The 15,312-nt window shown below is 38.6% G+C and overlaps 1 protein-coding gene across 1 annotated transcript in view; it reads left to right on the forward strand.

Moving 5' to 3' along the window:
• The window catches only part of STAT4 (signal transducer and activator of transcription 4), a 99,239-nt gene that overhangs the window by 75,457 nt on the left and 8,470 nt on the right, over positions 1 to 15,312 (forward strand). Inside the window, exons 14-16 of the mRNA XM_037043741.1 lie at positions 1,630 to 1,674; positions 12,146 to 12,229; positions 14,441 to 14,539. Coding sequence (XP_036899636.1) covers positions 1,630 to 1,674; positions 12,146 to 12,229; positions 14,441 to 14,539 — 228 coding nt within the window. The remainder of the gene's footprint in view (positions 1 to 1,629; positions 1,675 to 12,145; positions 12,230 to 14,440; positions 14,540 to 15,312) is intronic.

Here is a 15,312-nt window from a genome sequence, read left to right on the forward strand (position 1 = left end):
GGTCTGTTTTAAAAAGATTTAAAAAACTGATGTTAATAGTAAGGTATCTAGATATAAAAATTTGTGCTGTTTTTTTTAGTTTTGTTTTTGTTTGTTTTTCAGTATTGAAAAGTAGATTTCTTTTTAAGTGAACCCTGCCTTGTGAGACTGTCAAATAAAATGTAACAAGGAGTCATATATTATACATCCTTATAACCAGCACTTTTTTTTTACTTAGGTTTAATTTCTATCTTCAAGGAATTTTCAATAATATGCAGTGTTTGCTAATAAATTAGTAAAGCGGTAAGAGGCCCTTAACTTAGAACTGTCTGTCTCCCCAAAAATGTCATGTAGAAAAGGGAGGACAGGAACATGCCAAAACGTGGTTAGGCCTTTATTCTAGCACATATAATATATACAACAAGGAAATCTCACTTCTTATGCTGTTCTAGTTTCAAAGCATTTTCATATATATCTTTTTTTATATAACTTTAATCATTCTTAATATAAAAGTAAATGCAGAAAATCAGAGAAGCAAAAATTTTTAAATTTTATTTATTTATTTTTAGAAAGGGGAAGGGAGGGAGAAAAAGAGGGGGAGAAACATTGATGTGAGAGAGAAACATCAATCTGTTGCCTCTCGTATATGTCCCAGCTGGAGACTGAACCTATACCCAGGCATGCACCCTGACCAGGAATGGGACCAGTGACCTTTCACATTGTGTGCCAAGGCCCAACAAACTGTCAGGGCAGAGAAGCAAAATTTTTTAAATTAAAAATCAATGTGTAATCCCACCACCTTGAGGTAACACTATTAACATCCTTATCTTTGTTTCTATTCTTTTTTCATATCAGATGAGATTTTTTAAAAAGTCAGATGAGATTGTACACACTATATAATTTGTTTTCTGTCTTTTAAAAATTAGGTTCCTGTCATGAACATTTTTGTGTCAGTAAATCTCCTTCCCCTCTGACGTTCCCTAGTACTCACTGTACCAGGTGGCACCCTGCCCCATCTTTTATTTCCCAGTCCTCTGTGTTAAACTGGCCTTCACAGGAACTGGGAATCTTCACGGCTTAGCTCAGTTGGTACTTTTCAGGTTCAAAGAAGTGTTGAAGAAATTTGAAAACATTCCAACATGATTTCCTCTTTCTAAAATATTGGCTGAAAAAACACAGTCTTTTTTTTAAAAGATTTTATTTATTTATCTTTAGAGGGGAAGGGAAGGAAAGAGAGAGAGAAATATCAATGTATGGTTGCCTCTCGTGTGCCCCCTGCCGGAACTGCATCCCCTGCTGGGAACTGGCCTGCAACCCAGGCATGTGCCCTGACTGGGAATCGAACCGCAATCATGTGGTTCACAGGCCCACGCTCAATCCACTGAGCTACACCAGCCAGGGTTGAAAAAACACAGTCTTAATGTTACACAACCTTCTCTCTTATCCCAATGGAAGAAGTGTCTGATCCTATGAGTTGAAACAAGAAGCTTCTGTTGAATGTGGGCACCTCTGTCAGGTTTCCATGAGTTAGAAGATGTCTGGGCTACTGTCAAAATTATGACCAAGAAAATTGCTACAATAGGTACAACCAACTTGATATTCAGCTGATAATGCTTCTCCATGTAAATACTGTTGTTTTCTTTTACAAAGCAACCAAAAGAAATAAAGTCCAGTGCTGGAAACAAAGGAAATGAGGTAGGAAATTTTTTTTCCTCAAGAGGTTTTCTAGAAAATAATTATATAACATCTTATTTTTACAAAGCTCTTAAACTGCCCTGTATATTTTTATGTAATGTCAAATTCATGTTTCTCTGATTACAAATGTAAAGCTTAATAACTGCAGGCAGTATGAGAAATTTTATTTTAAAAAGGAGGAAATTGCATATAATAGCGCCTTTCTAAGTAAATGACTATGAGCAATTTGGTTCACATCATTCTAAACTTTATGCATATATTACTTTAATATATATATATATATATATGTACACACTGTTTTATAACTTGCTTTTTTCCACATAGCAATTTAATGTGAACAGCTTTCCATGACCTTCAATACTCTTGGAGAACATGATTTAAAGTGGTTGTATTATATTACATTTTACAGGTGTGCCACACTTTCTTTTGTCACTGCTCTAGTGTTATAAAAAATCTTAAAATCACTCATTTTCCACAAATAAGAGGTAAGTCTCAAACATCATAACACATTATGTGAAAACTACAGGTGGAAAACAGTCCTATTATTTCATGGTATCAATTGCCTTGCTTTTATGTTTAAGGTTTGTTTTTACTGAACTAATTGATCAAAAGAACAAATGGATGCAGTCCAAGGATTCACATTTGAGTCAGTAAATGATAGAGGGGTCAAGTCTTGGCGTGTCTTGGAGATCATCTGTTTAGTTTGCCTAGATACTAGGGTATATGTCTGTGCCCTATATATTTAGAATTAGAAAACCTGGCTTCGACTCTATTCTGACAGTGACTGAAAATACGACCCTCAGCAAATGATCTGTTGGAGAAATACTGCATTTTTTCCCCTCTGAGAGATCAGGGTAGTGCTGCCCAGTGCTCTCTGCTCAGAGATGTGTATGTGTAAGGCCATCTACACAAAGCATTTAGAAAGCAGAGAGGTTTATTTCTGGTGTGGTGGGTGTGTGGACCCTATCTGCTGGCTTTATACCTCCCAGCTCCTATGAGAAATCTCTTTGAATTATTTGGAAGAAAAAAGCACTTTATAAATTCAACATTCCGCTATAATCAATCTAACCCACCCCACAAAATAACAAAGATCCATCACAACAAGTTCAATGCTCCACATTTTTCTTTCCAAGAATTCTTCAGTCTCTAAAGGTCATTTGGCAAATAACGTAGCTCCACCCAAGATGAGCTAAGCCTTCCTCCCAGCCTGGCAGCACCTTGGTTTGGGGCAGAGAGGCAAACAGGTCTCCACTGCCCAGGTATCACCTGAGCAGAGCTTTTGAGTTGAAGAATATTCCAGTAAACCAAGGAAGTGGGAGTTATTCTTTCCACCTTATAGAAATCCATAGAGGTTTTCCAAACTTCCTGATTAAAACATTAGCACGTTGTAAATAAAAGCCCATTTCACCCCCTCACTGGAATTTTGGCCAGAGTTATGAATGGCATTTCATGCTACGTGACATACATGAAGAGTATCGACTAAGTCTGAATAGATGAAACACAATGCTTCTGAACTCTTCTTAGGTAAAAAAAATCAAATGGTCATAATCTGAATAGCTCAACTTTTTAGTACATTGTCATCATTATGAATATAAATTCAGAATCTTGGATTTCCCCAGAGACAGAAGTCTACGTAAATCATTTTCTACTACAGAAAAACCAACCAGTCTTATTAACACTGTCTGCTTATATTAATTTGAATTTATTTCCTCCTATTTTCTAATTAATAACAAAATTATACAGTAGAAATCAGAGTCCTTTGATTTCTTCCCTTTTTTAAGGGAAGAAACGTTTGTTAAATCAGGATAATTTTATTTTAAGGTATCCTTTGAGCGCCCCCTGCTGATAGAATTTTATTATGACTCCAAGGTACACTTAAAAGCCACAGACTTGAACATCATTTTATGTGCTATGGAAACAATTGAAAAGTCACAATATATAAAAGTAGGTTCAGAGAAATGAACCAATGAATCAGGGGCTTAGCCAGGCAGTGGAGGTAACCAAAGGAAAGCCAGGAAAGAGCTGGGGGAAGATCTGGTGGTATAATGGGGTTCATGAAGCCGTGATACCAGGAATTGAAGTAACCAAAATTTCAGAAAAACAGGAAACTAAGAGACTATAACCACGTTTTAAACTTCAGATAGTACCTGTTGTTTCTCTGTGAGCTGTCCTTTACCTGTATCCTGATAAAAATTTATTTTTAAAAATCCTCTTGCGGGTTTTACTACATACTGGGCACTAACTGCAAGCTTCACCAATGTTGATTTGTGTAACTCTTGGGACACTGCCATGAAGCAATGCTATTTGCATGGTACTTATTTCAGTTAGGCAAACTGGGACAGAACTGTCGGGTCAAGAAACAAACCCTGGCTTCCATGTCTGTACTCCTGGCCATGAAACCGTGCTACCTCTGGGATCCTAAAACCTCCCCTGGAAGAAGCTGTGCTGCTTGGCACTCCCCTTCGACAGCCTCCCACCCCTTCACCTCACCATGCCCTCTCCATTTGCTGGGACTCCTATGAGGGAGACCTTTGCATGTTTGCAGGCAGCATCTCATCCTTTCCTCTCTGCTTCAGCTGCAACTGCTGTGGCATCCACCCACTCAGAAATCACGCAGCTACCATGCACCAGAATCCTTACAAGGTTTTAGAAGGAAGTTAAAATAATGTTTCCTCAGAAAATGTTGTTTACCTCTCCCTTACCTCCTGCAGACATCAGTGGGCTCGTAGAAATAGATAGTGTTGGCCTCTGCCTTGGAAAGGCAGCTGACCTTGTGTGAGCCATGTAACTTCACTAACTCCCAGTTTCCTTATCTGTAAAATGGGGGTCAAGTGAACCTGCTCTTCATAGCTTTGTTGGGAGAACCAAATGAGATGGTGTGTGTGAGAGTCAGCTGTGATAGGCTGTGCAGACGTCCACTCTAGCTTCTCCTCATCAGCCCTCCAAGCTGGCCCCTCTATAAAGAGTAGGCAGTGTATTTACTCTGGTGGGGAAATGCTCGAAAGGAGGTATATCTGGCCCAGGACAAATTGCTGACCCTTAGCCTTCTTTGCCCATCTGCCAAAGGGTTTGGCTGGAGACCTTCCCTTTCAAGGGCCCCTGAGCACATCCCTCTTATGGCCCCAGGTCCCTGAAACCTCAGAGCCCCGTGATCATCTGGTCTTCATCAGCCTCTAGATTATCAACCTCTAGATCAGCGTTTGGTGAAAGGTGGAGCTCTATTTTATGCAGAATGGAACCCCAGAAGGAAATTTCCTTTTTGAGAATATGTTCCAACATTAAAAAACATTTGAAAACTCTTGGACTGGACAATCTCCGAAGCTCCTTTTTCTAAGAGTCCATAACCCACAAAAGTACAACACAGAGTGGAGTCTTTAGATTTTTTTTTAAATAAATTTAATTCTAAGAATTTGCTTTGGAATTTTACAACACCCCTTGAGAAATCTGTAGACACGCTGTCACAAAAGCAAAGTTAGCAATACTGCCTCTGTCTCCCACCTTTGTTCTTTTCTTGCAAGAGTCACCATAAAGAAACAATTGCATTACCTAACAAGGGGTCAGACTTTGAGGGCATTAGTCTGTCCCTGTAAAGCAAACATTCCCAGGGAGCAACCTTTCCTGAAGGTCCTTAGAAAGGCAGCTAAAGAGTGATTATTGAAATGCCGAAACTGTTTGAACAGGGAAGCTGGACTTGCCGTCGCTCTAGTGTGTTCTTTGTCAGCAGGCTTTAACTAATAAATGACAGTTTTAGCCACAGACTGATGTGTTAGGTAATTTTGTTTATGTGGTGGAAAGGCACAAGGCACAAGAGGCTACTAGGAAAGCCTGGATGACTTGAGTTTCACTTAACAAAATAGCCAGAACAGGTGTTCCTCCAAGGCTCACGGTTCTCAAACCCAAACACACGACTCACACTCCAACTAGCCCAGGCATTTTCACTGGCAGTTGATTTTCTCCTGAACTAATTTAAGTAGTTGCATTGTTTTTTTTTTTTAAATAGAGGTGTCAGTACAAGAGAAATACTAACAATGTAGATTTTTTTTATATAATACCCTCCATGCAGTCCCCTTATTTTGTGGGCTGAGAGTTCATTGTCATTTTACATTCATTTGTAATGATCCTGTGACAAAGGGCCAATTCATGTGCTTGTACCATTATTTCCCCTCTTATAATTGTTTCCCTGCTTCTAACTCAGTAACTAGCCCATGATAGGTACTTAATGAATATTCACCAATTTTATGGAGTAACATAATTATGGTCTATTCCACAGTTTTCCTTGTGCAACATTATCACAGATTATGGCTTGTTAAGACATGAGCAAGAAATTTAGATGAAAAAAAAGAAATTTAGATGAAAATGATCCTTATCTCAGTCATATTTACTTAGCAGAGGTTTCCTTTCAAACTAAAAGCCACACTCATTTGTTAGCACTCTAAGATTTCAGGGAGTACTGTCAGACACAGAGCAGGGGAAACAAAAAAGGATGCGGTGGCCTCCATCACTGCCCTTCATGAGATGGTGTATTTTTTCCAGGTGGAGTCCTGCTCAAGTTGCTCAGCCAGTCTTCCAGTTTCTCAGCAGATTATCCAGTGGGTACTTTTCTTTAGAAGTACAATACAGTCAATTCAGTTACAGTATTCAATGCCATATAAGTATCATAAGTATGGATATTTTAAATCCATAATCACCTCAGATGATTAGAATGGCTTTTAATACAGACATTAGTGGTGTGTCTTACCTATGATACTTTCTTAATCTGTACGGCATGAATCTTGGGGCTGCAAAATGGGATAGTGTCCCTGGCTCGGGCTGCACTGACAGAGTGATGGAGACCGTGAGTGGTAGCCGTGCGAGCTTTGAAAATCAGTGACACTTCCTTTATCACAGCTGCTTTTCTCCACTCGTGTGTTGTGAGCCAGCTTGCTTGATGGATTTTGTTCTAAATGTGCTTCACAATTGCATTAGGGATTTTAAATAAACCTTAGAAATTAGTTTGAATCACTGAGGAAACCTCCCACCATCCACATTCCACATTCCAGTTCAGTAAAGTAATACCTAAAATACAAAGTCATTTCCCAAAGTTAACAGACAACTTTGCTCTGTCCATTGCTCTGTCTATGGAGTCTCAATTTTTCACACTTTGGCTGAGTGCCATAAGTTAAAAATCTGAAGAAATTATCCATAATGAATGATCATATCATGTATACAATTAACCATATAAATTAAAGTACAGAAGCTAGAATCAGGGAGGGGTGAGACCTTGTATTCAAAAAGGTTCCCTTTGGCTGTCTTCCAGCCACACCTCTTTACAGAGGAGATGGCTCTGGGTTCAAGGCAATGTGCTCACCTTGAACCAGAATTCCAGGACCAGAATTCCCAGCCTGAAAGACCTCAAGACTACTTCCAGGGCCTGTGAGGCCTCTTCTCCAGGCACGCTTACCCAAGCACAGGTGTCACCATCAATGCAAACACTCCCAGGCACAAGCACCTAGGCCTTGAGGCCACAGCAGTCCCACGAGGTCTCTCAAAGGAGTGGATGTCCACATTCTCCCAAGCTATCATGTTCCAGCGAGACTTGGAGAAGTTAAAACCTGGCCAGTTCAGTCCTGTGAAAGCTTAGATGTCAAAGCAGGAGGCTAGACTATATTTTAGCAGTTTGTTAACTTATAATGGTTAAATATTTAGACATATGTTCTGTGGGTCTCCATCTGTGTGTTTGCCTCAGGCCTCTCCACTGTTCTGCACAGGCTTATCTCATCTTGCCATTGAATTCAGCGAGAATGGGAAAGCCACCAATTAGTGAATGTGGAACTGTGGATTTCAAAGGGCGATGAGATTTTCTACTGTTTAAAAAATATGAAGTTTTTTTTTTCAACTTTATGCCTAAACACAGGCCAGCTACTTCATCTCATGCTCAACCAAAGAAACAGCTAAGGATTTATTTAAACAAGGGGGTGGGAGGGATGGGGGTGAAGGCCTGTATGTTTGGTGTGTTGAATATACTGGGATTTTCACACAAAATTTTCGTTTAACATAACTTTCTACTAACCCAGTAAGAAGCAATCCCATTCTAGTGAAGGTAACTACCTACAGGCAATGTAAGGTACCACAATGATGTACCAGGGGTGTCCAACCTGTGATCCATGGGCCACACGCATGCCAGCATGGCCGTGAATGTGGCCCAACACAAAATCGTAAACTTACTTAAAACATTATGAGATTTTTTTGTGACTAGGGGTTGCAGTGTATTTAATGTGCAGCTTAGAGATGCCAAAAGGTTGGACACTCCTGAAAGAGGGGAGTTTTTCATTCTCTACTTCCTTCTCAGCAACAAATCCTACATTTAACATTCACTGTCAATAAAGTCTTCTTCATGTGATTGTTATTCATGTCATCATATCAGAACTATTTTTAATATTTGAACTTTAATCAAATTGATTCTTCCTTGTCATTAGCACATGTTCCGAATTAGACCTCCCCTCCTCCCAGGGCTGACTCTGCTGTCGCCAACCCCACCCTGACTTTTCTAGTCAAATAATTCCACTTCTGTTTACATTTTCACACAGGGCTGATTTGTGAAAATTGTTTAAGTTTTCTACACAACCTCCAAATTTCTCACATCTCTTTTGAGACTAAACACCTTGTGGAATATACCACATCGAGAATAATTTTCTCACAAATTCTACCTGGGGTTCTTGTTGAGCGTCTGACTCAGTAGGCCTGGGATGAGGCCAGAGATCCTGTTTTTCTACCAAGCTCTCGATGCCGACAGTACTGATGGTCCTGGGCACACAGCGAGGAGCTGTGACATTTCATCGGGGAAGAACAGCAGTTTCTGTCCCACTCCTTGCCACTCCAAGTGCACCCTCCAGAGGTGATCATATGGGGGGCTGTAAATATCATGCTAATATCATACTGTCATTCCTTGATTTTTTGTTTTGTACATTTAACTCCTGCATTCTTTCTATAAAAGAGTTAGTTATGGTTCTCTTATACTAGTAATCCATACTTATAAGTTTCTCCTGGTCTTCATAGTATCATTATAGGACATATTTTAATTTAGTCAAAATATTCAATGTTTACATATCTATGATCATAAAAACTTACTAACAGCTGAGCCATGTAATGTAGTATTATTGTATCCCCGTTCTTGTATTGCTTTTAGTTTTCTCTGTATTTATTAGTTGCCTCAATTTTTTTGATCAATTTATTTTATGTACTTGTCACTAATAGTCCCAAACTTTGCTACAAAATTTGAAAATTCGGTCAAACAAGTCAACCTGAATTTCTATCTTTTTCTTTTTTCTTGACATCATCCCACCAGGAATCCTCCATTTGTTGCTCCAATCTAGGCCAATTATATTCTGATCTTTTTGTGCAATTGTTTTTTACTTTTTAAATTTCCTTTCACCATCATCTTAGAGAGTGCATCTTCTCCTTTACTAGACATGGAGAAATTATTTTTCCAATGTGATTGTACAAACTCCCACCAGCCGGGTTGGAGAAGTTACCATTGGGTCCTGCCTTTGATATGTCTTCTTTTCCATTTTCTCTGTTCTCTTTCTAGAACTTCTGTTAATTTGTTGTTGGAGTTTTTACACTAATTCTCTGTTATCTTTTCTATCCTATCTTTTATTTCTTCATATTTTGTTTTATTTTCTGAAATATTTCTTTCACTCTACTTCTATTCCTTCTACTGACTTGTCTATTTCTTTTATTATATATTTTTTAAAGATTTTATTTATCTATTTTTAAAGAGAGAGGAAGAGAGGAAGAAATAGAGGGAGAGAAACATCCATGTTGCATTGATTGCATTGAGATACATTGATTGGTTGGTTCTCACACACCCCCCAAGTGGGGACCTGGCCCAAAACCCAGGCATATGCCCTGACTAGGAATTGAATGGGTGACCTTTTGGTTCACAGGCTAGCAGTCAATCTACTGAGCTACACCAGCCTGAGCATATTTATCTTACTGTATTTTTCATTGTTTATTATTACTTTCTAAATATTTCTTTCAAAAGCATCCTATTCTTGTTTCACTAATGTAATATATCATTACATCTGTAAGGATATTAATAACATTTTAAAAATATCTTTAAGAATTATTTAATAAACTGTATAAGGAGGGACCTCCTAAACCCAGAATTTGTTGATAAAAAATTATGTATTTTTCTTACATGTTTAAACTCCAGTCACCTTCAAAGTACTCTCCATTTGATGCAATACAGCTATTGAGACTTTTTTCCACTGCTCAAAACAGTTTGTGAACTCAATGATTTTGATGCCTTTTAGTGCTTCTGCCATTTGTTTGTTTGTTTGTTTGCTTTACTTCTCCCACATCAGCAAAACATTTCCCTTTAAATACCTTTTTTATCCAAGGGAGAAAAAAAGCCTCATGGGGAAAGATGGGGTAAATAGGCAGGGTGGAATATGAGGGTCATGCTATTTTTGCTCAAAAACTGCTGAAAACTCGGGGCAGTGTGGGCAGGTGAGCTTGTAAATTACCCATCACGAAATGGACAAACATGTTAAAAGAGTCTTCAAAAAAAATTCACTGAAGCCAAACACAGCTTCTCACAACAATGCCAGCTGGCACACTGATACAGATGGGTTCCTAGAACACTCACCTAGCTGGAAAAGCCTGTACTACAAGGGGCCTGCCCTCCAGAGGATAATTCTGGTTTTGGGGGGTCCCTCTTCTGTGTATCTACATTACTTCTAGTACATTCAACACAAATATACAAAAGTATGGAAAGAAATACAACGAACTTGCACTTATACATCACCCAAATTCAACAGCAATTAACATTTTGCTTATTTTATTTCATCCATTTCCCCCTAAATACACACATTTTTTTCTGGAGAAAAGTTCTAGATAGTATAGGGTCTTTTTTTTTAGATAGTATAGGGTCTTAATAACTGATACTTTGGTAGGTATCTCTTATCTAGAAGATAAGAAGTTTAAAAAACCTAACCTCAATATGCTTGTCACAAAAACAGAAATAATAAATTTGTTAAAACCTTTCTTTAATAAAATGTCATTATTGGTTTAAATTTCTCCACTGTCTCAAAAAGATCTCTTTATAATTGGTTTGTGCGAATCAGTATCTGAGCAGTGCCCACTCTTTATAGTTGGTTGATTTGCCCCTTTCCCATGCCATTTATTTGTTAAACTGATATATGAAACTGAGCTTGATTTGGTTTTTATTATATTTTTCTTAAACTCTTTGCTTTTTGCATTTTTCTCTTCTGAGTTCTTTGTTGTTGATTTTTGTATTTGTATTTCATGTGGGAGGGTTTGTCAAATGTTTGATGATCGTTGGCCTGCTGTTTACATTTAGGAGAAGCACACTAAGGACTGGAAGGAAGCTCTGTGCGCATGGTGGGAACTGTAGGCATAAGGGTGATTATTAGGACCTTTCTCACCCGGGGACCCCCAAAGGCAGTGTCTGTAGTTGTCTCCCCTAGGCCTAGTCTGCTTCCCAAACCCTTCCTGGAGATGTCAAACAGAGGAAGGGGCACGAGTTCTCCACACACTTTTACAGGGTCTTCCGCTCTTCAGCACAGCACCTCACCGCTGCCTTTGGCTTGATCTTATATCCAAAATTCAGAGAACCTCTCTAGTTCCTCTGCTTCATGAGCTCCAGAGAGTAAACCTCCTGCCCCCAACCAGGGCTGGGAAGGTGTGGGACCTCACTGCATGGACTGGGGCTCATAACCGCTCCTCCTGTTCAGCCCTTTTCATTCTCCAGCCTCAGGAGCTCAGTGCTTCAGACCCCCGGTCCTAGTGCACATGGGCCCTTACTGCCACCCTCACTCCGCAATGCCCTACCTCTCACTAGGTGATCTGGATTAGAGTTTTACTTTATTTTAAAGTAAACACAATTCCAGCTATTATGCTATTGATGTTTTTAGAACTAGCAGAGAAAATATGTTTTCTGCCTACCATGTTTAACCAGAAAGAAATTTTGCTTTCTTTCTAAACAAATTTATTATGATACTGATTTGTTTCTGTTATAGCTATATATCTATATGATATCTGTATATCTATATCTATATGTGTATAGATATCTATATTGTATATAGATATAGCTATATATGTACAGAGATATCATAGATATAGATAGAGATATGGCTTTCTTTATTAATAGTTGGTAAAAGGACTAATTTACAAAAATTAAAAAAAGAACTATTTGTCTGAATTTCAACTGATGAAAATATGCTAGAATTTTAAAAGTCAGAAATTATATTATTTTGGAGACTTAAAATTATTGTTTTTGGAAATGAAGATTACTCAAACTCTATATTATATGTTCTAAATAACTTGTAAAATACCAGAGGAAATGTTCCATCCTGGGGGACATTTGGGGGCATGAACTCTAAGAATTTGTTGATTTTATAGAAGCAGCCTTAATAGTAGGCAGCAAGTTCACATTTGTAAGAGAAAACCTTCTTTCTTTCTCCTTTAGGGTTGCCACATGGTGACTGAGGAGCTTCATTCCATAACGTTTGAAACGCAGATCTGCCTCTATGGCCTGACTATCGATTTGGAGGTAGGTATTTCAAGGAACATCTACTATTTACTAATACCATTTTCAGGAGTTGGTCAGCATTTGTAGATAAAGCCTCAGTCTTTTCTAGGTTTCAGTACATCCCTGTTCATTATTTTTGTCTTAATTTAGAAAATCGACATGTCAAATATTTACTGATTGGTCAGCATAATACTGTTCTGGTTAAACATGAATGTTAAAATCTCATGATCGTTATCAAGTCAATATACATATATATCAAATAATTTCTTGGCCACATCGCATGTTTGTTTTGTTTTCTGAGATTTTCTGAGTCATGGATGCTCAAAGCCTAAAGGGAAATAAGTATTCCTAAGCCATGTCACATGGCGATATATTTTCAAAAATCTAACTTGTACACAAAAATCCCTCTGAAATGTTTTTCTAATATAATCAGTAAAGATAAATGATAGGAACATTACAGTGCCTTGTTTAGATTTTGTTTTATAACATTCACCATTGAACTCAAAGAAGGAATAAAGAAACTTTGGAGAAATTGAACATGACCAACTGTGAGCTCCTTGCAGGCAGGACATCATGCCTCATTTATCATTCTGTTACCAGAGCCTCGCACATTGCCTGCCACATAGCAGTTGCTCAATATTTGTTGAATAAATGAATGCATGAGAACAATTCCACACACCCTGAGTATGACCCTGTTTGCCTGAGATATATGATTTTAGAGTTCTACCTTTGCTTTTTATCTTAACAAATGTGAACATAGTCGTAAAATCTTCCATGGATTCCTTGCTCATCTCTTTTCCCTAAATATGTTTCCATGAGCTGTTAAGTTCCTCAACTGGTTATTCCATTGTCTACTGCTGTCTACCCTCTGTTGCTGGGAAGGGACTAATGAAAGTTGCTTAGTTTCCCAGACTAGTCTGCGAAAGTCTGTTTATTCCAGAGGTTAAAGGTGCAATACCTAAACTATTCAGTTGAGTTCTACTATACCAACAGATCAGGCAGCACTGTCTCCCATAATGCTTTGTTTTGTTTTTTTTTCAGTTCTTCCTCCTTGTTTTTTTTAATTTAACTTTTGTTCAAGTACAGTTTTCTTTCTTGTATTCCCAGCCCTGCCCCTCCCCAGTGCTCCCCACCTCCCTCCCATCTCCGCCCCCCCACCTTAGTTATTGTCCATGTGTCCTTCATACTTATTCATGTGAGTCCATCCCCTTTTCCCCTGTGATTCTCTCCCCTCTACCCTCTGGACCCTGTCAGCACGTTCTGTATTTCAGTGTCTTTGGTTGCATTTTGCTTGCTTGTTTGTTTTGTTGTTTAGATTCCTGTTAAAGGTGATATCATATGGTATTTGTCTTTCACTGCCTGGCTTATTTCACTCAGCATAATGCTTTCCAGTTCCATCCATGATGTTGCAAAGGGTAGGAGCTCCTTCTTCCTTTCTGCAGCATAGAATTCCATTGTGTAAATGTACCATAGTTTTTTGATCCAGTCATTGACCGATGGACATTTAGGTTGCTTCCAACTCTTGGCTATTGTAAATTGTGCTGCTATGAACATCGGGGTGCATAGGTTCTTTTGGATTGGTGTTTCATGGTTCTTAGGATATAGTCCTAGCAGTGGAATTGCTGGGTCAAAAGGCACGTCCATTTTTAGTTTTCTTAGAAAATTCCATACTGTTTTCCATAGTGGTTGTACCAGTCTGCAATCCCACCAACAGTGAACTAGAGTCCCATAATGCTTTGTATCCCAATATTGCCTACCTCACCATCTTCTACAATTAAAACTCCCATGTCTAGTAAGTAGATGTCAGATCATAATTTGAACATATTGATTCATTCCAGAGATAAATTTAAAGCTGGCCTCTTTAATGTAACTTATTAAAAGAATAGTTGCTAAGTTAATACAAGCTCTAATTACTTGCATTTTAGGCAATATGTCATATAAGAAAGTATAAATATTTACATGGTAACAGGGAAGATATTAGAGAAGCTGACTGGCCAAGCACTTTCAAAAGGATTCCTGGTTGTATAGTTTCTTTTTCCCTGTACCTTGACTCATACATGCTGAGAAAGTTCCAGTGCCTCCACAAGTCATTTTGGTGACCAGGGTAGTGTAGACACTGGGACTGGAGGAGTGGGGTTGGCTTGAGATGGCCCGTGAGGGGAAAGAGTCAAGTTTAAAACAATGTAAGATGCAGCTACCTGTGATAACTATGCCCTTTTTGTTTTTAACCAGACCAGCTCATTACCTGTGGTGATGATTTCCAATGTCAGTCAGTTACCTAATGCTTGGGCATCCATCATTTGGTATAATGTGTCCACCAACGATTCCCAGGTAGAGTCTCTATTCTTATTCTCCTCCTTTAATTGTATTTGATTTGCTTTGTCCACAAAATCCATCTGCATCAAAAGTTTTTTAATATATAACATTTTATATATAATCTTTTATAAAATATATGCGTGTGAATAAAATTTTGTCATGTATTTTTCAGTTGTTTTATTTCAGAACTACAATATATCTAGTTGTACAATTCCCCTCTCATGTCATAGTCAAAGTTTTATGTTCCAGTGTACTTGGACCCTGAGAGAGTTCTGGTTAGCAACAGTGGCAGAGGGTCTGGTCAGCTGCCAGATATGTCCATCAGAGAGAGTTTAGGGGCATCCTGTGGCTCTGCTAACTGGGCTACAGGGAGATACCTTGCTCCAGAATTTGATCTCTGTTTGCTGCATTTACCTCCTCCACTACTTCTGGCCATGCTCCCACACATGCTCTTTACAGAGGGAGAGAAGTGCTTTCCAAGTAACTATACACCAACGTTGCCCAACTACACTCTGATTGCACAAGTTTTTGAGTTGATTGTAAATTTGATCCCTTGAAATTAGTTACAGATTTAATCCATTTGAGGCTCTGGGTGGGCTTTAATGCCATCTTGTGGTTACAGGAGACATTGATCAAAAATTGGCCTCAAGTAACAAAGCAAGCAGAGAAATACACACCCTTCTTAAAAGCCAACCAGGGAAGGGTGTGGCAAAAAAGATGAGTAAGCACTTCCCCCTTTCCCTCTTATAAAACCTCAGTGTGTTGTCCTGGAAACCACCAAGGTCTAG

This window comes from Sturnira hondurensis, unplaced genomic scaffold (genome assembly GCF_014824575.4).
Source record: "Sturnira hondurensis isolate 20B ecotype Veracruz unplaced genomic scaffold, ASM1482457v3 Scaffold0004136, whole genome shotgun sequence".
Taxonomy (NCBI): domain Eukaryota; kingdom Metazoa; phylum Chordata; class Mammalia; order Chiroptera; family Phyllostomidae; genus Sturnira; species Sturnira hondurensis.